Source organism: Oxyura jamaicensis, chromosome 13, assembly GCF_011077185.1.
Source record: "Oxyura jamaicensis isolate SHBP4307 breed ruddy duck chromosome 13, BPBGC_Ojam_1.0, whole genome shotgun sequence".
NCBI lineage: Eukaryota > Metazoa > Chordata > Aves > Anseriformes > Anatidae > Oxyura > Oxyura jamaicensis.
In genome coordinates, this window is record NC_048905.1 from 5,772,334 (window position 1) to 5,798,315 (window position 25,982).

The window sequence follows — 25,982 nt, forward strand, 5'->3', positions numbered from 1 at the left end:
TGTTAGTACTGAAAATTGGATTTTAAAACCCACTTAAACAAATAAACATGGAATTACTAGAATATGTCATCTCTGAAAGGCAATAAATTTTATTTTCTTGAGAAGGTACTTTGGGTATTGTCCTCACCTACTAATAATACTTTGTAATACTTTGCAGTCTTTTTTTAAGTTCCATTATCTTCTTCCTTACTCCATTTTCTGTAAGTAGGGATTTGTCACTGGTTAAAAGATAATTTGGCCATATTTTTAATTAAGGTTCTCAATCAGAAGATAAGTGAGGGACCGTTAGGAGATAATTGGTTCTTACAACAAAGGAACCTCATGAAGTTATGTTTATTTGTTTATACCAGTCCACAATTTTGTTTAAAAATTAGTATGAACCAGAGTATGCGAATTGAGAATGTTACATTTCTTTCTTATCCTTACTCGTTAGATCTTGAAAAAAGGTAATTGTATTTATTTACTTTTTAACTATTGATTCCTGTATAGAACATAAGGAAGAAACACTTGATTCAAGTAACATAATGTTTGACATAAAAGAACAGAAAATGATTTAAGTTTGGTTTTGATCAGGATTTAATGATATAAATATTGTTATCTATACAGAGGTCACTGCCCACTCTGTGTTATCTTTCCAACTAGCTCTGTCCTTTTTATCTTTCCCTTTTAACAAAGGGAGGTATTGGGAATGAGATGACTGGTAAATTCGGGGGGGGGGGGAGGATTTACTTTATCTTTTTTAAACCCATGACCACGTTACATCTTATAACTGCTGTCTCTAAAGTCTGTTGTCAGAAATCAGTATTTGTTACTGATTTGTTAGTAGATGTTATATGTCCACCAAGAATTCTCAAGAGCTACATGCATGCATTTACAGAAGATTACCATTGCCAATTACAAGGTCACCCAAATTCAGTACTGAATCTTTGAAACCAGTTCAAAAATATTTTATTACCTGGAAGTATCAGATTGCTTTCTCAGTCTTTCCGTTCTCTGTCATCTTGTTTCTGGGGAACGAATGACTTAATAATATCTTTTAGTAAATAGATGATGAATGGTTGCTTGAATAATACAAGATGCTGTGTTAAAATAATTCTCTCTCTGAAACACATTTGCACATGGATGATAGCTGTATAATACAAACAAAAACTTTCCAATTTCTGTTTGAGCCCATGCAATACAGAAGTCTCATGTAAACGAGATACCTTAATGTGCTGCTTTTTTCTCCAACATCTTAATTAAGAAGGGGGAAGAGTTTTCTCCACAAGTATAAATGTAGAAAATTATAATTAGGTTTTGATATCTGAATATATTTTCTGTATCATGCTTCTGCTACAATATTTAACACACATGAATGGAAAAGCCTGTTGACCTAATTGTGGAAGTGATCAGTATTATTAATGCCATGGAAATTGGTAGGAATTTAACACACCTGAAAATCAGATCACTTAATAGTAAGATCTCTTCTCATGTATTTGAGAAACTAAATATTCTTTAATTCTCAGATTTATCATTTCAAGCTCTTAAAGTTCATTTCTCCCCTCAATCTGAGGGTGATTTATGATTGCTCTGTTATAGATCAAATAGTTTATCTTTCAAACTTGCTGCACCTTCCCTAGCATTTCTATCACTTATGACTTTGATGCTCAAAATAAAGGTGAGATAAGATGAATGTGTGTGTATATAACAACCCTCGATTGGACCCACCCACAGGTATCTGAAACTTCTCAGCACTCAAAGTTTAATGAATGTTTATTGTACTCAGCATCGCAAATCCAAAAGGTCAAATGAAAAACAGAAATATTATTGCAGTCCCCTTTTCCACTGATTTTCATCATTGTGCCACAACAGCATAAAAAAAAAAATCCTTGCACAAAAATTTGTGACTGATACTGAGGTTATGTGTTTTCTAAATGATACGAAGCAATGTTTCTCAAAAGTGGCATTATCTGATTAAGTGAAAAAAGAAAGAAAAAGAAAAAACTATGAACTTTAAACTCAAGTATCTACAATATGAATAAGAATTTACTCAGCACTTGTAATTCTGTACAGTCAATAGACTTTGTCCATAATTCTTGTAGGTTTTACTGTGCTGAGAACTGTACAAACACCTAATCAGTGCTGGCCCCTACCACCCAATGCTTTATGCTTTGCAAAACATGCATGACCACTATTTTGTGTAATGTACATACATTCACCTAGAAGAGCTCTATACTGTCTTTTCTTTATTTGCTCTTTTAAAATTATTTTTTCAATTCTAAGACATAATTTTGAAGACACTTGAAGTGTACCTGCTAGGTTAAGAAAAAAAAGTGTTTTGTTGTAGAAGATAGCTGTAGAAAAGTCAAAAAGAGTTTTGTGTTCATAAATTGTCCCCTTCTCCTAGTATGCCTGACTTCTGTGGTGCATTTAGTTAGAGGAACACAAACTTACTATAACCTAAGCAAAACTTAGCATAAAAGTAATCAATTGGTGAGGGTTCAGTTAGTTCCAGAGATGAGGCAGAACGCCATTGCTGAGAAGCTTTTGACTGAATGCCCAAGTTTCTCTGCTTCCCAGGTCTGCTTTTTAGTGTTCTAGTGTGCCATACATGTCTTCAAATGCTCTACAGAAGGACTTAGAAATTCTTCCACTCTGATTCTGCTGCTGTCAAAGGTACAGGATTTTAGGTGCAAGGTGACCGTAAGTTCTCTTACTACTGTCTTCGGTTCCTATGTCCCATAAGTGGTGTCTGAGGTTACAAAACTGTTGCTTAGTGACATGCTCAGTGTACTTCCTTAACCAAAAAGGCCCCCATTTAGTAGAATCATCTCTAATGTACATTTTGGGCCATGAATATTCTACATCTGCAAATATCTCTGAGTAAAAAAAGAAGATCCTAAAGCATATTTTAACTTATATATGTTCAAATATAATAGCCCTAGGTAATGTTTATCTCCTAGTTTTTCAAATGAGGGCTGGGTGTATTTGGTTGTGCCCTAAATGGTGGCTTTAGTGGATCGTTTGGCTAAGGAGAGTCATGGATGTTCTTAATTGTCTTGCTGAATCTTAGTCTTAGGTGTCAGTCAGCTGGCATGAAATGTAGTATGGCGTATGTGTGGGAGAAATAAACATGTACCTTTATGTTTCATGGTTTCGTACTTCCATTTTATTCCCCACAGCATGTAAGGGAGGAAAAACTGTATTTTGCAAGAAAATGAGCGTGATGTTTGCTACATTCACGTAGTGGTCACATCAAGGTAAAGCATGCAGGCAGGGTTCATAAACCTGCGTGCTTGGGTGCATCATTCTGGCTCGAGCACATTTGATTCCTGATGTGCTTGTTGCTCTAAATATTTCAAGGTGCAAATATATGCAAGTAATGATCTTAATTGTAAAGTGGCTGTGTAAATAAGAGGAACCATGCTTTGCTTTTGTGGTGCTTTGATGTTCGTAATTTGTTGTAAGCAAAAGGCAGGAATCTGCAGCAAGATCATTTTGTCCATCATTATGAAAGTGAGTCTAAAGGCACAGGTAAATCCTGGATACTTGAGCACACAGACTGTAGGAGTGTTCCCCTCCTTGCGGAAGGACGCCAAAAGCAGGTATGCGTTAGGGTGTTATATGTGGGGACTGTTTCTTTCCTGGCTGTACCGAATTGTGCTGAGAACCACGTATAAGAAAGCTGTGGTAATGAGCAGTACAGTAGAGAGAGGTGATTTATGATACCTGTTTCTGACAGCTATAGTGCTGAGATTCCCAGGGTATCTGATCACTGCATTAGCATGCTGACAGCTCAGCATTTAGGACATTATGGTAATTTATCCTGCATATGCTGTCACCTGCACTGTCAGAGTTTCTTTTTAATGATGGTATAACTATTTTGTTTGTTTGTACTGCATTCTTTTCATTTGGCTAATGCCTTCTCATTAGATTGCACCTAGTAAATGAGAGTAATTAAGTGTTTCCTATAGCTCAGATGCAATGATTAAGTTGCAGAGTTGGTGCTGATTATGTTTTGTCATTTATCTCTATTAATCTGAGAATAATCCAGATGATAAACACATGTAATTTTTAGCTAATGTTCAATAGATGAAATTTATAGCTTCTCAATGGAGCCAAACAGTAAGCATGTATTTATATATGAATAGTAAGTTATTGTACTTGTATTCCTGTTAAATAAACATAGAATTATCTGCACAACTAAGGAAAATACAGAACATCTACTGAATATAGAGGTTTTCACCTTTTAAAAATGCATTTTCATACAGGAAACTACTATTCATAATTCACAATTAAGTGAGTGTTTATTCTGCTTTCTCAAGTATCTACAGAGAAGCCTGTGGTGATATTTTGAGGGTTTTTCCTGTAGCTGTATGTGTTTGTTGCTATTAATTCTGCAATACGACTCATCTAGTAGCAAAGTGTAGTTTCCATATAAATAGTTCTAAATGCAAGTACTCAGTTTAAAAGCAAAAAAAAAAAATAGTAATGCATCAGAATAAGCACTTCACAACAATTTGGAAATGTTTATTTAACTACAGAAAGAGATTGAAGAAAAAACTCTTGAGCTTTTTTCTACATACAGAGTTGTAATAATAAAACGTTGATAGGAATATTAACAACAACACTGAATTTCAGGAGCTGAGTTGTATGATCATGTTCCTTAGTTTCCCTGGTTCTGTAAGCTTGCTAGTATATTACACTACTTATTTGGTTGTTTTTTTTCCTAAATATATAATTCAAGCAAGGTAGGCAGTATAGCCCCATAACTGGGTTTTATACGTTAAAATCCCGGTCATTTTCAAAAGTAGCAGTGTCTGTGTCACCAGTTAATAACCTTTAAAACGCACACCTTTCTGCTGTAGATGGAAACACCTAGACAGTGTGAGGGTTGGTGCCATTACATTTCGTGATACATAAATAATTGTGAGCCCAACAATTTTTTAATGTATGTATAGTACACTATAATACAGCCTAATATAAGAACATTTTCTTTATCATATCTGTGTCCATATGGCATATGAGGCTGTTATTTAATGGCACTTGTCAGAATAGCATGTAGAGCTGCTAACAGTGGCTATTCGTTTCCTGCCTCATAGAGTTCTGTGTGTTAAAGTCAGATTGCCAAATGTCATTACACTTTGATTTGGAGGAGTTCCTCAGAATAGGATTTCCTCTGTTTGCTCCTTGTTTTTCATGGCAATAATTCCTGACCTTTTCCAGGGAAATACTTCCCAGTCCCCTGCAGTTGAGGTGTTGTACAATATTTCTTTCTTTTTGGTTACTTAAGCTGGGGAACGACCCCAGCCCTCAGCCCCCAAATGGCACTCAGGCTGCTTTGCTCTCCTGGACACGCTACGAGGCACCGCCGGGATGTTGCAGCTGCATTTCAGACCTTTGCTGTTGCAGAGCTAGGTCTGGAGGCGTTGCTTTCTGTCCAGAAGGACTCTGCTCAGCGGTGTGAAGGCTGGTCAGTGAAGTGGTTCGGGTCTGCTGCTCATCCCTAGCTCGAGGTGCTGCCTCCCACACCGGTCCCAGAGAAACGGGGGGAAGGTGGGTTTGGAGCCACAGGGAGGAAGTGGGCATAGAGTGAGTTGGATGTAGAAAGTTATGATGAGACTGGGCATAGTTGGAAAGATAGCTGAAAATGTGCTGGGGCAGGAGAGGTGAGGGGTCTGACGTGGACAGTCCAGCATCAGTCTATAAGTGTGAGGGTTTTTGTCAGTCTGCATATTTGTTAAAGTCTTGCACAGTTTTTCTGTTTCTAGATGAGTACATAATTTTGTAAGGATTAATTTTTTTTTTTCAGTACATAGAAAAATGTATTATTCATCCTACCGAATAGTCTGGTAGATCGAAATATGTTAATCAGCTGAAATTGTTCATTAGCTATTTGTTTTCTGGGAACATAAATTTCGGTGCATCTGCATTCTTTCTGGAAAAGCAAATACTCTGTTCTGTTTATGTGGGTCAGTTCTAGAGTAGCTGCTTAAAATCCCATGTACTGAATTCTGTTATCTTTTCTCTTGGGTAGATCAGGAAAACAGTTGAAGCAGCCAGTGATGGCTGCTGGGCTTTCATTTCTTTGTGACTGGTAAATGAAACACATGCAGCCTCACCAAACTACATGACTAATGACAACCTCCAGTGGCTCCTGCAATCAAAGATTAATTTGCTTTATCAAGTTTAAAGAATAGTAGGCGATAAATCATGTCAAAAAGAAATAATCAGTGGCAGGCTGATGTTCTTTCGCACAGTGGAGGACAGGTGCAATAGAGGATTCATCTGCCATAGACCGTTAATTCTGTTCTCACACTGTTGTGTTAATCTTAATATTTATTTAGTTGATTTTTTTAAAGTCACACAGATTGCAGCCAACTAATATTTTTGTCTAAAATGTATACTATTGATATTTAGCTCTAAAATTAAATACTTGTTTAGAGTCTATCACTTAGGATCAACAAAATGTTTTCAATCTAATTCCTTTCATAATTGACGGATATATTTCAATCCCATCTTTCTGCTGTCGTCTTGGAGTGCAGTTTAATGTGGACAGGAATAAAAATGTGTTGTACGATCTAGACCATACATATAATTATATATATATATTTTCCTTTTTGTTGATTCCTGTCCAGCTAGATCCTGCCTCTTACTCTGTGTGTGGGAGAGATATAACAGTATTCCTAAATGCTGCAGTTTTGTGTGTTGGCCTCTTAAGTGGAACGCTAATGATACTGGGCCGTTAAGGCCTGACCTGCCACGGCACTTGATACCATCTACTCTTAGCAGAGTAAATAGCACAGCATAGGAAGTGACCATCATGGTGCGGGGTGCAGTTCTTCATGGTTCCTACTTAATGAAGTGATTCAGAGACAGCATCTCTGTTGCATTTTTATTTAGTGAATACAATCATTGCAATAAATCTTGCATTTAAAATTAAAAGAAAAAAATCACTGTTAAATGTGAAAGGCTATCTATAACATGTCAGTGTAGTTTTACGTTACGTAAAGGCACTGACTGTGACCTGCATGCCGTGGTGATCTGTTTTGTACAGAAAGCAACTGCTTGTTTAGTGTAGAAAATACAGATACCTTCTTCTGACCTGACATTCATCTACCCAGTTGACTGTTGACCATTCAGAGGATGTTGTCAGTTGAATTGTGATCCAATAGTACCTTTGGCAGTGATGTTTTTTTCCTGTGCACAGAAGAATTTTAATAATGGAATAATGCAGATTTCTGTAAACTTCAGTAAGCATAGAAACGATGTGATATCTTTATAATAATGTGAGCCCTCTAGTGGCATTTTCTGTGATCTAAGTTTAGATAGCTAATTGTTTACAAAGAGTGTAGAACAGCGTACATGTTCAGATGGGAGATTGAACAGGAGAACAGGCTTACCCTCCTGTGAAAAGGAGTCTACGGGAAAGACCAGCCTGCTAACCTAGGCTTCTGGTTTAGTTCCTGGATAATTGAGATATTTGCACTGAGTGTTTTAATAATGATGGAGTTTTATTTTGCAAGGGGAAACATTGCAGAACTTCTAATCAGATAGCTAGGTCTTGCATATACAGTAAGTGGACTTACTAGGACCTATCTGTCCCAGTTCAATCATCGTTAAATTAAAAGATACAACACTTACCATGCAGATATTAAAATTGAATTGCCTAAAGATTAAAAGAATTTTTAAAATAATAATCTTGAGAAGTAAAAGAAAAAAAATCTCAGACTGATCTTGACAGAAGTAGATTTTAAGTAAGCCATTAACAATTTAATGCTTTTGGGTGTACATAGGCTACAGGCAGTACTGTTAAATGTAGGTTATTAGAGTGTCAGAGTTAACTACCTTCCTTCCTTCACTTACACTGAATTTGAATGCTGTTACTCTGTTGGTCATAAAGACTTAATAGTATGGGGGAGAATACTAGGACAGGTTATGTGTCATTTGTATTAATAGGCTGTCTTTTCACCGTGCTGTTTGAAGGTGTGTGCCCACATTCTGGCTTGGGCACTGGTGCCAACTGTAATACTGATTGCCTCCTCCTGCTAACAGTGCTGGAAGAATCAAACCAGGGACATGGGGCGAGTCCTGAAAGTGCAGCTCTGTGAAAACTGAATAACTGGGCTCCCTCACCTTCATTTTATTTCATTTTGTTCTTAGTAACACTGGTTTCTGCAACGATGCAGCAACTCTGCTTCAATTCCTTTGTGCCATTCTGGTGATGTGGAAAATGCAGGCTAATCTTCCAGGAAAATCTTGCTATCTGTGAGTCTATGTTTAAAGAAAATGTGCATTTAAAAAACTTGCATTTAAAGAAAGACATAAGGTTTATTATATATATCTTCAGTTATGTTAAAAAAAAAAACTGGATTTTTTATTTCTTAATGTAAAAGTTTAACAGGTAAATTAATGAGTAATTCTCAGAGCAAAAACTCAAAATAGAGTAAAATTTAAGTTAACATTAGTCATTTAAAGTTAAAATTTGTAGTGGTTGAAATAGAACTACCATAAAAGCAAGTATTACAAGAAAATGCAAAGGTATCACCAGATCACAGAGCAGGTGAGGCCGGGAGGGACCTCTGGAGGTTGTCTGGTCCAGGCCTCATGCTCGGAGCCGTCAGCCAGAGTGCTCAGAGCTGGGTTGGTTCTGGGGATCTCCCAAGCACGGGGATACCACAGCCACTCTGGGCAGTCTGTGCCCGCGCTCGGCTACAAGCCCCATGTTTTTTCTTTTTTGTTGAAATGAAATTTCTTACATTTTCATTTGTGCCTCAATCCCCATGTCCTGCCACCAGGCAGCTTGGTTCCCTTTTCTTTACTGCCTCTATCAGACACTCACACACCCTGCTAAGATCACCCTGAGCCTTTTCTGCTCCAGGCCAGGACAGTCCCAGCTCTCTCAGCATCTCCTCCTTTGTCAGATACTCGAATCCCTTGTGGCCCTTTGCTGGACTTGCTGCAGGACATCCATGTGTCCTGTCCTGGGCATGTCCCACCACCGCTGAGCACTGGTCTGCCAGGGGCCGCCCAGTACACTCTGCGTCCTGTATGGGATGTGGCGTGATACCGGTGTTTGTTTCTGCTGCTTTATATTCCATAACGTGGTATCTTTTCCTACTCTGGGGCTTTCAAGTGCAGTGCAGTCTCAAATTGGAGCACGTGAGGCTATAATCATGGAATATATTTTTGAAGCATTCTGCTCAGTATTGAATGTGCTTTTGTTAAACAACACAGCAGGGCAAACACTTGTCTGTCTTCTGTCACCTGTCATTCTTCCGAGGCATGGAGAGAAAAAAAAGTGCATTTCAGTTACCTGTTCCACATAGGTTTTGTCTGTATCTTCTTTGTTGGAGCATTCGGTAGTTGGCATCAATTTGGACGAAAAGAACTGCAGTTAGGGAGGCCACGAGGAAGGCTCCATATTATTTCTCCAGAGCATTCTCACTACTGACGAGTTGTTTCTTGAGGCGTGTAGCTCTATTGAGAAAGCAGTCTTATGGGAACAAATTTTTATTTCTGAAGCAGGATTTTTATATCAATTTAAGTATTAAATGATTTGTATAGATGTCAAATACACAATAACAGCTTATCAGAAGATATGTAGAAACATGTATAGTTGATTTTTAAATATCATTTTAGATTTTGAAAAAAAAAAAAATACACACAGGAGCTGATGATTTAAGTAGCGTTAAAATAATGGCCCATATTGGTTGTGCTCTTATCTGCACAGTTACATTCAAGTTTATGCATATATTTTTTTTAAACAACCAATTTCATTCTAATTTACTGAATATCAGTAACAGTGAGAATGTTATTAAGTTTTGCTTTTTACATAATCATCTAAATGAATGTGCTTTTAGAGTTAAGTTAATCTTACAATATCTGTTCTTAAGCTAAATGTGAGTCAGCACCTCATAGTACGTAGCCTTACCAGACTGCTTTGCTTCTCAAGCATTGCAGATTGCTTGGTGGTAGAGTGTAGGCATATCTGACAGTGTTCTATTACCTGGTATGTTTGTACAGATTTGGTTATCTTGTTTGCTTAAGAAGCTAGCGAAATGTACCAAGGTACTGTTCTGTATATTACTGAAGACCATTACTATCTGTCATACTATAAAAAGATGGCATTACTTGAAAAAGTGCATGCAGAACGTAGATGATGAGGCCACACTTCCAAGTCGTTCAGGACGCAAAGGTGTGCATGGATGAAATTTGGATGTTCTGGGTGTTGCCTGTTAGGTTGTCTGGTGTCACTTCTTGATTCTGGAACATGAACCATGGTGTTCTTTACTGGCTGCACTCTAGTGTGACTAATTCAAATGTTGGATGTGATGGTCTTTTTTGAATTGTTCTGTATTTTTCCCTCTTAGCCTGGATGATGGTCTGTTTTTCCAGCCAAAGCCAAGACAGTTTATGCTGTATGTTTTTCAGTGTTCAAGTTCAGTGTCACTCCCTCTTTTTAACATTAGAGGCTGAAGTCTGAAACTTCTCGCATTGCTGAGAATAATTATTGATCAAGATTCTTCACCAATTTTGATTGATCACTTTCATTATTTTTTGGTTAGTTTTGTACGCTTTTCAATAAATGTAACTATAATTCTATTCCCTGTTGGTGATCCAGAGTAGGCTCTATTTTTACATTTATCTGTATGGTACATTCGTGTTTGGAAATCCTTAACTTACAGCATGCCGTGTCAAACTGTGGCTACATTTATGATCAATAATTTAACAAAAGCTTGGTATAGACAATTTTCTCCATATAATACAGCTCTCAAAGGGTTTGTGTGCATAGGTGAGACTGTGCCATTCCTTTCTGCTAAGCTCTTGCTTGATTCCTCTGTATCAACTTATATTTGTCGGTATGTTCAAAACTTGAATTTTCAATGTCTGAATATCACTCTTGTTGCATTTATACATATCTGTAACTCTTCTTGAACCATACTCTTGTTTATAAGTCCTGTTAAATTCCCTCTCCACTCTTCGAGGTTTTTTTTCTGAGCATCCAGTTATGCACAGGGCACCTTCCTGGTATAGCTGTGCCAGGCGCCATTCACTCTTTATTTTGTACCATAGTAAAATTACACCTGTATTTCATCCTCACAAGTAGACTAACCTGAAATAAGTAACCATGGACATTGCATTGCTCTTTCAGTTGTCTGTTTGATTGGTTTAACCTCCTTGGTTAAACCTCCATTTTGTCTGGCTTTATATAATGAATGTCATTGTCTTAATATTCTTAAGTTGTTATTGTATGTATAAAACACTAGAAAATATGTATTACCAAAGTAGACCTTTGGTTACCATAGGGAAAAGTGGTCTGAGGATTAAGGGAGTGGAAAAGTGTCTGAAAACTATTTCCCATCTCATTTTGCATCAAGCAGTGCTCGGTCAGACTGAAAGATCTGCCCCACAGCATCTCCATTCAAAATGATTGATAGTCGTGTTGGTGGTGTGCCTGGTGAGGAATTTAGAATCGTGCAGCATCTTTACTAACATGTTGTGGGCTGTTTTCTTAAATTGAGTAGCTGTATTTTAAGTGCTTTTAATTATTAGTAGGTAGTTAAGGTTTGTTTTCATGCTCAATTATAGAACTGCCATTTTGGAACTACAGCAATGAGAAAAGTTGTGAGGAAAGCAGTACCAAAGTCACAGATGTTACAGAAATAACACTGAGTGAAGGAAATTAATTAACAGAACTACCCATCTTAAATGTAGATACATGATGATATGGAGACAATTAAAAAGAATGTGATGCTTTGTTTAATGATTTGTGAGGCAGTCACATTGTAAGAAACAAATGTCTGAAAATAGCTTAGCACATCAGCCTAAAAATACTGCAATACAAAACCAAAAGACAATGCATCTCAGCATTCCGTGCAGATTAACTGTAATTAGTAGGTAGGCTGTAAAGAAAAAACATTAAGAGCAGCTAAATGAGTTCAGTAGATACATACAGATTTAAAACATATCCTAAAGAAATAAGACTGCAGGGCTTTTTTGTTTCAAATCTCTTTTAACCAAAAAAATGCTTTCCCAAAGCTCTGATATTTACTTTAATTAAAAATACAAATCTTGGTTTTCACATGGTATGTGATGGAAAGTTATTGTTTTATATTGCAGTAATATGTTGCTATTATTATTGAAAACTTTATGCAATTTTTAGATTTCGAGGTAAATGTTATCGTGCAATAGTTGGAAAAATGTGTGATGACTTTTTTTTCCTGAAGGTAGTTTGAAGGTCATACTTAAAAATGCATTTAATTTTTAAAATAGCTTGCACCTGAACTGTTTAGGCCAATTTTCAGTTGCATTTTAAGTTTAATTATGTAAACCCGTAGGAGAGCCTTAAAAAGTTACCCTTTGCTTAATCTCATGTGTAACCTGTGCTTCGGAGTTGGCAGTTTAATAAAGGGTCAGATTTTACTTATGTGGTTAAATAGAACATAAATGTAGACATTTCACACGATGTACCATGTAAATGTAAGCCTTTGTAGTTACAAGTTTTTGTAGCTGGAGAATTGTTTTAAAAGGCATGTAATTTATTAGCTATCAGTAGCTGCTTTATTGCCTTGCCGCGCTGCAGTAATAAATAAAAGAAAGTGAGCTGATTTTACAAATGGCACACAAGGTGCACATTTTGTGAAAAAAGTCTTTTTTTAAAGAATTGGCATTAAATCCTTTTTTTGTGATGACAAAGAGGCTAAGAGTGCAAACTGTATTTTCTGTTTATCGAAAACAGAGTCTCTTTTTCTCGAGGGCATTTTTTCCTATGATCATCAAGGGATTTCAAAAGCAATAAAGTGTGGAATCATTGTTCGACTTGAACAGTATTAAAACTTAGGTTTTAATTTCAGTGAAGTAATAAGATTTGAACCTGTCTCACATTACAGCACTGTAAGGCATTTAGCAATTGTATTTTAAAGGAGGTTTTTAAAATGCAGCTCACTTGTAAGCTAACTGTCTGTCTAGTAATTAATAGTTTCTCTTCAGCAGAGGCTGTTGTGAATCATACTTAGAAATCACAGTTTTGTTAATAACAAATTATGATAATTGTAAGGATGTTAATTCCTAATTAGTTTAAACCTACAATCTTTTTTTGCCCCTTTCCGAGATTGATTTTCAAATGAAGACAAAAAAAAGTAGAGATTGAGGGTTTCAGCATGCTCTTCACCTTAAAATTAAAATGAAATGATCCACATTTATCTGTGAATTTCAAGAAACTTTGTTCCTTGGCCAAGAGCGTAATTTAACTTCCTGCTAAGAGCTGGTGAAGTATCTAATCCATAAACATATTTTATATGATTAATTCCTGTTTCACAGATGGGTGTTAAACATAATTCTGCAAAACACCAACCATTTTCTGTACTGACCTGGTGAACCCCAGGACACTGGAACTTACTGGTATGTCCAGCGAACTGCGTGCTGGACAAAGATAATTCCAGGTGCTCAAAATGTAAATATTTCCTCACGTTGTTTGATGAAGTGTTGATAAGAGCAATCATTTTAAATTGTAGTTGGAAATGATCACGTATGATTTTGGAGGAGGGAGGAGGGAAGTTTATACACAGGTGCATGTTCAAAACAGCCATCAGTGTTTAACATTTGAGTGGTGAGCTATGACCTTTCTTGATGATTTTGAACGGTAACTGCCTCCATTAGCCATAAGGTTTGTTTCTTTATTTTAGTAGATGGCCTAGACTGTAAATATTAGAGGATCTAAAATAAATCAACATATTATCCTAAGGATACAAAACGTAAGAGCTATTTGTGGTTAGGAACCTTTGACAGATAGTTTGGATGAGGCAGATGATTGCCCGCCTCTCGTATCTGGCTTCCATTGCTATGCCTGCAGGCAGTTTAGTGTTATAGTTGTATATTGATGTCAGGGTTACTACTGAGTGGCTAGCAATGACAGATGTCTATAATTACAGGCAATGCTTCCAGTATTTCAGAAGAGCCAGCCTATGTTGAACAATTATCTTATTTCTGGCTTGCCAAAGAGGGTTGTTCAAATTGCTAGTATTAGCTGTGGTGGCTGTAACACCTCTCCTTATGCCGTGGGATAAATGTGCAAAAAGCACTGATGTACAGCTCCGGTGCAAAACCTTTTTAAAATACGTGATATCACTAAATTTGGTATGCTTAGGGCTTGATCCTGAGAGACGTATAACACCTGCAGCTATGCTCAAGTCAGTACAATGAAATAGTTTTAGAAATAGAAATTTTAGAAATAAATAGCTATGATTTTTATTACTTGTCTTTAAGTGCCAAACTAATGTGGATGTTAAAGGATATCAAATGGTCAAGTTGCTTGCACGTAAGCATGCTGAGCGGGCCACTTGTTTAGATGCAATTAAGCAGCTGAATAAAATTAAGCTGGACAGGGGCAAGTAAGAATGTAGATTACTGCTACTTCAGGTTTGGGAGTTTTCTGACTCCAATACAAGAACAAATGCATTATTGTATTGTAATCTATATGGTATTGTTTCATTTCAATCATTTAGAGGATTTTTAAAGCAGCATTTTACTTTCTTATTAAAACAAATAGATGAGTGCCTAGATGGCTTGAATCTCTGCAGTGTCTGTGTTTTCCATCAAAGCTGTACCCTGCTAGAACTGTGCCTTGAAAACTAAAAACCAACGGGATAATGTTCAAAAGTAACATCTATTAATACAAAAAGAGGCTGTGAAATTAGAAATCTCTAACAGTGCTTTACAAGAATGGTAGTCTAAAGACTTTTAAAGCTAAACACCTTTTTAACAATTGGCTAAGACCTAGCAGGTAAACTGATTTCTTTTCAGAGAATGATCCTCATGCTGCATTGGTGGTAACAGCAGTTAGTTGGTGGTACAGCTGCTGTAGCAAGTCCACCAGAATTATAGGTCGTTCTCTCAAGATTTTCAGAAAATAGAGGAATTGGAAAATGAATAAATAAATAAAAACAAAAGCTGAGAGGAAGTCATTGAAATGAAAAGACCAATTTCCACTTAAGAAAAGGTTTATTGCTGGCATTGCTCGGGCACTCAATGGAGCAAGAGGCAGGGAGCGAATGACATCCGCACCCTGTGAATCCTCTGCTCCACGGAGCTAAGAGAGCAGGGGCTTGGAACACATCTCGTGAGGGAGCTGCTCATTCCTCGTACTGTCAGGACTCGAGGGGACACAGTATTTCAGCAGACTACCAAGGAAATAGCATCTGTAACTATGACTCTGAGCCACTCAGTGTACTAACTCTACAACATTCCACCCGGCTGCAATAACAATACCCTAATATTTAAATGTTGTTTTATGGTAGGTCTCTGTCAACTGAGAAGTAACTTCATGCAGTATTTTGTTTAAGCTGGCTGTGTAGCTAAGGCAGTAGATGGCATATCGTTTATATAACTGATGTATTTCCTCTGGTTGCTTACAAACACATGCAGCACTGAGCGGGAGGACAGCCTACTTTTTGTATAGTGCAGTGCCCAACTTCATCTGAAACTATCTGAGGCAAGTTCTTAAGGCCTGTTAAGGATTCTTTTTTCTTGTAGGGAGCTAAGTATATAACAACAGATTATCCTCTGGGCTTAGACTCTGAGTTAGGAGCGTTTGGAGATGTTACCTTTTTAAGACAGCTGTTCAGGAGTGGAGGCTTTATGAGTGACCACAGTTTGCTCTGCTGTGAACGAGATAAAGTGAAGGCTTTTTAAGCCCTTACTTTGGCTGGAAGGCAAAAGTTGTTGATCTGGCACTCTGATCCGTTAATTAGGGGACTAAGTTCAGTTTCTCGTAGACTGTGCAATTTGGAAGCTAGATTTCTGCTGCATGTAATGGAGCTTCCGCGTGTTAAAATTTATAATACCAGATTTCAATTTGAAAAATCAGTGAAAATTATACCTGGAAAGAAACTCTCTATGAGCATGAAGCTTAGTGGGTTTTGTGCAGAGGTATTAGAGAGGTGGGATGGTACCTCCAGGAAGCTGCTGTGGTAGCCCAGACACTGGGCGAGTTGCCTGCGGAATTGGGGTAGGCTCTGTGCGGGGAGCTGCTCTCCAGCCCAGCCACACCAGCCTCTTCAGCAGCAGCTGTCCCCACGCAGTTGCTATCAGTTTTGGAGCAAATATGGTTAAGGTCTGGTTTTGCCCTCAGTATTCATGACAAAATACTTTAATGTTGCACTGATAGTTCTCTGCAGCAAGGCCTGCAGAGCTTGAAGGAAGTTATAATATCTTAAGCATTTATGCTGTGCCTACGGGTAATAACTTTACTGTAATTTTCTGAAGATTCATTATCCAAAATCTTAATTCATTATAATAGCCCTTATGAAACGTATAGAAACCAACATTTTCTTGTGTTTTCTTATTTGCACAGTGTGAGAGATTCATAGCTCTGTTTTAATTTGTTTCATGGGGTGCGTTTGAGTACATTCCATACAGTGCTGTTATTGAATTTCTGTGACTGTCATTATATAGCCATACAACCTTTAGGAACTCATATTCTGAGCTTCCCAGTTCTGTAATCTGCTTCACATTTAAGAATTGACATAATTAGCTTCTTCAGAGCTATAATGATAGCACCAAAAAAAGAAGACCTTAAAGACAAAGCAAAGTTAAACATATCTAGGGCCAAAGAGCAGAGAAGTCAGGGAAATAAAGTTTTAGTGTAATTACCACATTATTTCTCTGTTTGAAGTTGTATTTACATGCGAATGTTTTGCTTCATAAAGTGTTGCTTCCACAATTCTATTTTCTCTTTCTTTTTGAAATGCAGCAGACCGGGTTCAAGTAGTTGGGAAGTGTAAGGTTATTTGATTTGGATAACTGGTAAAGCTGCTAGGTGGTAAAAGACTCACTGGCTCCAGAGCTGGTGAACATGCTGGCTCCCTTAAACACCCCAATTCCACTGAGGTGCCTTTCATTTTACAGATCTATTCACAAATCTATTTCGCTATTCTGTGAAATGGAGCAAAGATCAAGGAAGCTGGTGGACAGGATAGAAAACAAGACTCAGGAAAAGCGACTGAGGGAGGGCATTGGGGTTGTTTAGTCTGAAAAAGAGGAGGTTTAGGGAGACCCCATCGCTCTCTACAACTGCCTGAAAGGAGGCTGCAGCAGGGAAGCTGTTGGTCCCTTCTCTCAGGTGACAGGTGGCAGGATGTGAGGAACCAGCCTCAGTTCGCACCAGGGGAGGCCCAGAGCAGGCCTCAGGCAGAATTTGGTCCCGCAGAGGGTGGCCAAGTGCTGGGACGGGCTGCCCAGGGCACTGGTGGGGTCCCCACCCCAGAGGTGTGTAAGGGACGTGTGGACGTGGTGCTTGGGGACACGGCTTAGTGGGGGCACTCGGTTGGTCGGGGGCGGCTGGGCCTGGTGAGCCCAAAGGTCTCCTCCAGCCTGAGCAATTCCATGATTTTTTGATTTAATATGTTTGAAATTGTTGTTACTGAAGGTGTTTTGCTGGTCTCTTCTTTATCATCACTCCCATGACTATTGCTGTCACCTGTGATTGTTGCAACCAGTGCTATTGCTTTTGGGTTGACGTGGTGGTATCAGCCCAGCTTGCTTTAAGGGCTTTGATTATGTGCTTGTACCCGTGAAGCTTACCTAACATTGTAGCCTCATGTTACCACTTCTGTGGATTTCTCACTTTAATTCATAACCGACGTACATTGAGATGATGATAGTGATGTGATATTTGATGGTTCAGAAGCTCACGTTTTGTGGCAATACCACAGCGTGCTCGCCCAGTGCTGTGTGTCGATGCAGGGTTTGTATTGGAAGTTACAAATCCCACAGTTGTAAGGATTTGGGAATAATTGTGTAAAGCCTTTACAGAAGTCTTAAACTGGTTGTTTCCTACTGAAAGTTAATTATCCTGCTCCTTTCTCAAAGTCTCCGGGGGGAACTGCAAACATAGCCTTGTTTCTTTCTCGCTGCCAGAAGGAAGGGGGAGGCCTGGGCTGGAGGCGAGCCAGCAGGTGGGCGCCTGGGCACGTCCCGGTCCCGCAGGCGCAGCCTCCCCAGCTCCGCCGCTGCCTTCACCTTCGTGGCTCCGTGATGCGAACAAGGATGAGATCACTTCCACATGCAATTCCACATCCTTTTATGACCCCTTTCAACAGCGTTTTCCTCCTCCTTTTGAATACATAGCACGGTCTTTGTTGCTGAAGTGTCTTTTATTATTATCTGTCCAAAATGCTTTATCATTAATTTTTTATAGCGCTTAAAAGTCTAAGGGCGTTTCATTGTTGTGGTTGGGGGCTGTTTGCTCTTCTATTTTTACATCCTAAGAGCGTGCTTCGGTTTGAAAATGATTTTGAAGAAGGTGTTTAAAATATCACGTTTATTTTAGCTTGCAATTTGTCACATTACAGACCGGGTAGTAGTTTTTATTACCAGCACTGTATTCATGCTGACTTGAAATGACCCTGTCACATGTGAAAACAAATCAGATTGTTGCTGTTAATGAGCTTTTCAATTTACTATTCAGTGGATCAGATAAGTGGATTTAAGAGGTAATGATCCTGCTTAGCACTCAAGCTTGGCTGTCAGATCCTAGTAGTTGTGGGAAATCCCCAGGGACAAAAGCGTTGACACAGTTCTTGATGGGATAATGGGAATCAAAGCTAATGGATGATAAAAGGAGTAGTAAGAGTTACAAGGATAATTGTGGATTAAAGCACTGCTCTTTGTCAACACTGACTGCTGGTTTAGTATTTATTTGTTAAACTCAGCCGTGGCTTAGAGCCCCGTTTGCCAACAGAGCGAGTGCTCCGTCACACTCGCCCAGCTGCTTTCCCTTCTCCTTCCCCCTTCTCCTTCCCCGTCTCCTTCCCGAGGAAGGGAATTTGGAGATGTCACTAAAATTGCAGCTGCTCCAGTGTACTGTTTAGGGATGCTTTTTTTTTCTTAGATTGGAAGATACGACTTGTATACTTGAATATGTTATTGTAGCTGCGGTTTACTGCAAATCATAGCTTTGCATTTACAGTGTGAATATGATATTTTGCAAGGCTTGAAAAATAGTATGTTCCTTTTTTTCATATTTTGATTGTCCTTTCGCTACTGACTTCTGTCACAGTACATTGCATTCATGCAATTACAAAAGGTGATATTTTAGCTTACAAGTTAAGAAAATTATCCTTGATGTTGATGCAATTTCTGGTTACAGCTGCAAGTTTATTTGCTCATGCCTTCATTGTGCTCCAATTTAAAACGGAAGTTCTGGGGATGTGAAAATATTTTTTGTTGGCTTCCTCAGCGGTAGAATACTGCTGGTTTGGTTTTTAACCAAAGTTGTAGCATCTCATCAGTAGCAGAAGAGAAATTGGTACAAGCAAATTTAGATACAGTAGCATAGGTATTAAGTTATCTAATGTTCATTGGTATTTGTGTAGAATATATAATGTCGGCAAACAAAATTGACAGCTAGATGGCACCAGGCTTTCACTGCTGGGGAACTGAGGCTGCCTGTGCTGGGCTCGGTGCTGTGTTTCAGACCTTGGTGATACTTGACTCGATCACGTAATATGGAAGAATTACATGTAACCCGTAACACTTATTTTAGTATCACTAAAGGTTGAAATGACTGAAATGAAATGTACCGACCTGCATTTAGCCTAGTCGTAAGCAAATAGCAGTGCTACTTGAGCTCAGGCTTGAGTGAGTTGCAGAGCATTGGGTAGTTTTGCAGTGCTCATTTCCCTTTTATTTCTCAGGTTAATCCAAATAAACATTTTTATCTGAACTAAATGTTTGGCTACTAAAACTACTAAAAACTTTATGAAGATTACACGGTAAGTAAAAAATTACACTTGGTGTGTGCTGTGTGTTTGTTACTGCGTCGTAACAGCACTGTGATCTGGTGGGGTGCTGGGAAAACTCGACTGGTAGTTTCTCATGGATCTGAAGTAGAGCAAAGAAGTATACAACTAGAAGTTACTTGGCTACCTCAGGAAGGGAGAACATAAAACTGAATGCCTGATTTTCTAGAGTTTGTGACTGGTAGTGCAGCAACATGAAAGTAGAAGCTAAGGGACAGTGCTGAATCGTATCCCATTGAGGACAGAGACCAACAAAATAACGTTTTCTCCATCCCTTTGCAACTTCAGTAATAAAACACTTTTTTGAAAAGAGGCAGGTTTGTTCTGTGAACCGTAAAGCGAGTATAATGTGAAAATTTTCTCTCTCTTTTGTGGAAAGTAAGGTTTGCAAGGGCACTTAAAAGCTGATTGGCTCCAAAATTCACAAAGCACATTATAGCGTGTAAGCGATCTCTTAAAAATGCTTTAGCTAGATTGGAACAGCAGGCATGTGTGCTTGTACTTTCCTCCTGCAAAAAAAGGGAAAGGTTTTAGAATAAATTAAACTGCTGGTTCTTGTAAATGTCTATAATATGTTACTGTTGAAATGTTTATTTCCAGGTATATGCCCGAATGTCAGAAGTCTTAGGAATATCAGATGACAACCATGTTCTAGAAACATTTATGACAAAAATGTGAGTTTATCCTTGGGTTCTATTCTGTATGTATTTTGTTTTGTCTTTAATATTTACTTTAAATCCATGTTTTATTTTATGTTGTTAAGTTTGCCCTGTGCTAGAATAATGTCTTCTGTAAATTTTAAATATTTAAAGTAAGGAATAACTATTTTTAAAAGCATCCTTATCTTATTTTCTGATAGTACTGCAGGCCTCTAAATAAACACTTAGAGATAGATAGGTACTCCAGAGTGCCTGCATCACTTCTAGAAATGGCTCACGGGAGGATAAAGCTGAAATTTCGTAGATGCTTGTTCAAGGATGGTTCTGGAATAGGCAGTTCCCTCCCTTCCCCACTTCTCGTTCCTGTACCCTCAGATGCCAGTAGAATTACCTGTAAAGCTTCAGCATGATTCACGGCAGAGAGCTGACCAAGTTAAGCTAATCTTTCTTTGTTCTGGGGAGGTTTGTTTGATTTGCTTTTTGGCAAGATCTGGCAAACTTTGCTCTTAGAAGCATGGATTCACATGGTAAGATTTTAAGGACTCATACTGAAGGATACAAGGGGCATTATTGTCAGCCGTTCTCATCTCAGAGATAAGATAGCGTGTTTTTCTGGCAGACAAGTATTGCAGTACTTCTGAAGAATAAACCTAGAGAATTGCTCTTTTTCTTGTGCTTCTGTTGCAGTCCATATGTCCAACAAAGCTTCTAGGATTTTCTCTTTTTTTACTTATGTCCTTAGAGAGACCTGAAAATGTCTCCTGACTCAAAAGTTCCATCTAAATCTTTTTTTTTCTCTCGATTCAAAACAAAATGGTCTCTCCAAACAATTACGAATATCCACTAAAAACCTGGGAAATTCCAGGAGACAATGAGTTGTGTGTGTGTGCCCAGAGAAAGAGAAACAAGTACTTTAGGTCTTCGTTCTATGGTCAGGAAAACATTGCATCCTGTCATTAACTTCATGTCCCCTAAATCTCACCTATATGACCATTAAATACTTTCTGTGGACTTAGACCTACTAGGGAAGCATCTCTTCCGGCATTGCCAGGTTAGCCATGACCTGTTCGGACAGTATTAAACATGAACTTGTCTTTTGCTGCCATGACTACCGACCTTGAGAAACCGTAGCAATTAAGACGAGGTAATTTGCTAACGCAGTTTAACTTTTATATGGAAAACAAGGCATAAATGTTTTCCTTCCTTTAAACCAGAAGCTGAGTGTTGCATCCTGCCCTAGGATAACAATAGTACCCATCAAACCTTGATACTTACTTGGAGAACACTTTGTAGACAGGTAAATGAGGGTGATGAATGGAGAAATATCGATAGATACTTACTGCAGTTTCTGGAAGCATTTCATGTCATGGAATTAGCTAGGATTCACTTTGTTGTTTCAAAGTACAGTGAAACTTGAACGAATGAGGAAAAAGAGGGAAGAGGACTTTTGTATGGAGACCAGATGAATCAGTTTGTTCGCTTTTTCTATTCGTTCATAGCATTGCAAGGAAATCCATGTTGCACTTGCTAATTGAGGAAATAGCAGTGTATCATTTAACAAGTGTGAAGTACTACATGTGTTTAGCTTGGATTTGTCTGGTTTTGCACAAGCACTGTAAATCAAGAGAAGATCAGTTTCAATGTTACGTGGAGGTTTTTACAAGAAAAACCAGGTAAATAAAAAGCAAAACTCAGTGTAGCTTTTTAGATTACACATTCTGTGTTTGTATTTTCTCTTACTCTGTGGCTTACTGTATTTTTTTCAAATCATGCAGTTTATGAATTGTTCATTGATCAGATTGAAGATCATTTTCATTTTGCAGAATGAATGTTACAGGTGGAATTGGACAATTCAGTCAGTATCTTTAAGAGCTGGCTGTGAAGCTGTTGTCCAAACACACTCATGTTTGTGCCAATTACTAAAGTAGCTTCTTCACAGTGATAGCATGTCGATTGGAAAACCTGGGTGTGAAACCCAAACATACTGATGCATAATCCGACAAGTAGAGTATGATGGGGCAATCTAGTCTGGCAGCAATTCTGATGATTTGTTACTGACACTAATCTTAACACATTTGAAGAGCAGTGGACAGGATACATGTGTGATTAAATCATTCACCTTTTTCTCTTAAAATACATTTTTAATAAAACATTAAGATGTTAACTCACCCTCATTGAATTCTGTCATTAACAGAAAACAATCTGAAATATTTTGTGCTGTAGCTACTAGTAGCTGCAGTAGCCACTGGTCAGTTTATGGTTTAAAGGTTGCATTAAAAAGGTGTTATCCAAAGTACAGAAATATTTTGAGATACATCAATGTAATAGCTGTCCTTTAGATCTTTTGACAGTAGTTTAAAGTGCTGCTGTCACATCAGGTCCTAGACTTCTTATCACACTTCCACTGGAAGTTAATTAATGTACCTTTTACTGAGTTCATCATAAATTGTTTCTGGAGGGATGAAGTTTTATGTAGGCAGATTATCTGTTAATGGCTGTATTTTCATCATAGTCTTAGCAGAAATTTATTGAGTACCTCTTTTAACATCACTGCCTTTGCTTGCTTTGACCATCATCTTAAAAGGTCTACGTGTGACAGGGGAAAAGCCAGCTGAAAAAATACATTGCCTCAAACCAAATTTTTTCTAATATACAAGGCACCTTGAGCCTTCTTAGCCATGTTCAGCAACTCTGTAGCAAGAGCAGAGCAGGTTCAAGGAGGGTTAAGCTGAGAGGAGGAAGGTGCGGGTTAAGACAGGTAAGGGCTTTTGAAGGGCCCTTTTGAAGGGCTTTCTGAAGGGCTGCAGGGGATGATGAGATTCTGGAGGGCTATGACTTAAGGTCCCAGTCTGGCTCCTTAAACTTTCTCTTGCCTAGCCTGTTCACCCAGGGTACTGGTTTTCAAAGCCACATGCTGTTCTTCTGTCTGTCTCGAGCTCTATCCTTTTTACTCCTGCTTCCTCCCAGAACAGCCGTGTCACGTATTCCTCTTGGCCTGCTGGGAAGTGGCTCGAGGCCAGGACTCTTTTGGCAAGGAGTGAGACACTGTACCCAGAAACGACAGCAGTTCTTTTCTTCTGTGGGTCATCTTTCTGAGCAGTAGCTACCCACCTGTCTTGATCCTTCCCTGTATAGGTAAGAGGCAAGGAGACGTTTAGGCTGGGGTAGTTCTAGTTCCATCTGCTCCTTGAGTCTCTCCTGGGCATCAGGTCCTAATTGTCTTTTATTTATTTTGGCAGCAAGCACCTTTCCTTTCCTTCACGAATTCTTTGTAAGCCTCTTAGGGTTCCTTTCAGTTGTTATCAAATAGGGGTGGAAGTGATTTATCATGAGGTAGATTAACAGAATGTTCACCCAAATGCTTAGTATTTTTGGTATAACATGATAAAATAACTGAAACGTGAATGAAAGATGCGGCTGTTGTTTTTTTTTTTAACTGCTGTTATGATTTCACTGTGATGGATACACACACACATACATATAAATAGTGAGATTTTTCCATGTACTGTTTAAATTCTAGATAAGCATATAAAGTCTGGATCTCTGCATATTTTTCTGAACACTCAGAACTTATATGACTCCATGAATCACAGCAAACTAAAACTTGGCATTTTTATTCCTAACAGTAGGTGTATTTTTTTAACTATTCACCTTTGTCCAGCTCTAATGAAAAATATATATCCAATCACTGTCATTGAGCCACAGAGAGCTTTTATTGTAAATGATGGTAATGTACAAGAAATAATTAAAACGTGACTGTACGGAGCCTTCTTCCCAACAAATCGCTGTCTTCATTATTACTGAAACACGATTATCATGCAAGGAAGATATTTTCAAAGTTCTTTTAGGGGATTTGGATGATTGTTTCTCCTACTTTTTAATGGCAGTTTGGTAGCAGACACCTTAAGCAACTTTGAAAGTTTAGTTTAAATTGTATGATTCTTTTTGTCTTTTTGATTTTTATAATACAAGTATATTTGTATTCTTGAGACAAAGGCTATTCATAAATTTACATGATTCAGGCTTTCTAATTCACTCTAATTCTGCTCTAATTGTTCGTTTGTTTTTGTTTTTATTATTTAAAAAGAAATGTCCAAATGTTCTGGTTTACAGCAATTGTCATCTCTTCTGGCTGGGTAGCAACATATCTTTGACAAGATACATATCTTTGACCATCCACGTGGCCAGATGGATTTTCTCTTTGTATAGTACATACTCACTCTTCAGTGGTCCTTTGCTGACTTCACACTTTTATTAAAAAAAAAAAAAAAAAAAAAAAGCTTTTTGCTTTTTTATCTTCTATCCCTGATTCTCTGTTTTCTTCCAAAATTTTCTTCTTAAAATTGTATTGTACATTTTTCAGTTCTATCTTCTAAGCTGGACATCCCATTCCTATGCTCCACCATGTATTATTTCCAGTCCTCAACTTCCATAAGAGCTATTACATCTTTTATGAGGGGGACTGTCCTTCGGTGTGCATCCTGTGTGATACAGTCCATGTGCTTGAAAAGATCTTTCTGTATACAGTAAGGACAGGGCAGGAAATTAAGGACAGTAAAATGGGTTAGAAAACTAAAATGTCATGAAATGGATTTAAGGGGCTGGAAGTGGATGGCGGTGTCTTTTTTTTTTTTTTTTTTTTCAACTATCATAAAGACTTGGAATGTGCAAAGAATTTTGATTCTTGTGTGGATGGATGAAACTTTTCCCAGAGAAGTGTAAATTGGCATATATAATCACTATTTGCCTTCCGATTCTCTATTTTAGATTTAAATAAAAATAAAAAACTCTGAAATTGTACTTTTAAGTCACAAAGGGCAGAGGTGATTGGTGTACTGATAGAACTGCACTAGTAAGCAGTGATGGGGACAGGGGAGGTCTCAGAGCAAACTGGAGGGTTCTAAGGGGAGAAGGCTGGGAAGTTTCACCTTCTTTGGTGTAGCCTTTAGAAGCTAAGCTTTTATTCTTGTCCTTTTACAAAAAGGTGAACTAAAAGCAAATATTTGAAAATATACCGGATTCTTAATGGTGTTTCATTTAATATGTTTTAAATTCTCATAGCTTTACTCATTTTTCTGTACCTAGTTCAGTATTTTAATGCTGTGTAGTTATCAAAATTGCAAATATTTTGCCATTTTTTATTACCACTTATTTTGTATTTGCCTTTAAAACGTGTTCGGTGCTGCTTATAACCCATAACCATTTCTGTTAATTTGTATTGGTGTAGCTTTTGATGAAACTCTGACTTTCTGTGACTCATTTGAAACTTTATGATAGGTTGCTCTGACTCAGTTTCACTTAGTTCATATTTTAAGTCAATAAGCCACTTGAGAGAGAAAGAGACAAGGACACCAGCACTTGGATTTAAGAGCTGTCTTGCCATGATTTCTGAGGGCTGTAATTTTTTTCTCCTCTTTAATTCCTTGGTTTCTCTTCCTTTAATGGTGGAAAATCACTTTTTGTATTCTGGGATTCCTCTATGGATCTTTACAAATTTTCTCAGATACTTAAAATCCTTCACAGATGTTTCTTAAAGTATTAC

At 38.0% G+C, this 25,982-nt stretch overlaps 1 protein-coding gene across 3 annotated transcripts in view; it reads left to right on the forward strand.

The window, feature by feature from the left end:
- RANBP17 (RAN binding protein 17) overlaps positions 1-25,982 on the forward strand; it is a 169,213-nt gene that overhangs the window by 71,417 nt on the left and 71,814 nt on the right. For 2 of the 3 annotated variants that reach the window (XR_004754341.1, XM_035338439.1), the window contains exon 15: positions 20,382-20,455. The exons of the other annotated variant lie outside the window; for it this stretch is intronic. Coding sequence is in view for 1 of the 2 variants with exons in the window: in XM_035338439.1 (XP_035194330.1) it covers positions 20,382-20,455 (74 nt within the window). In the remaining variant the exon portion in view is untranslated. The remainder of the gene's footprint in view (positions 1-20,381; positions 20,456-25,982) is intronic. 3 annotated transcript variants of the gene reach the window in all.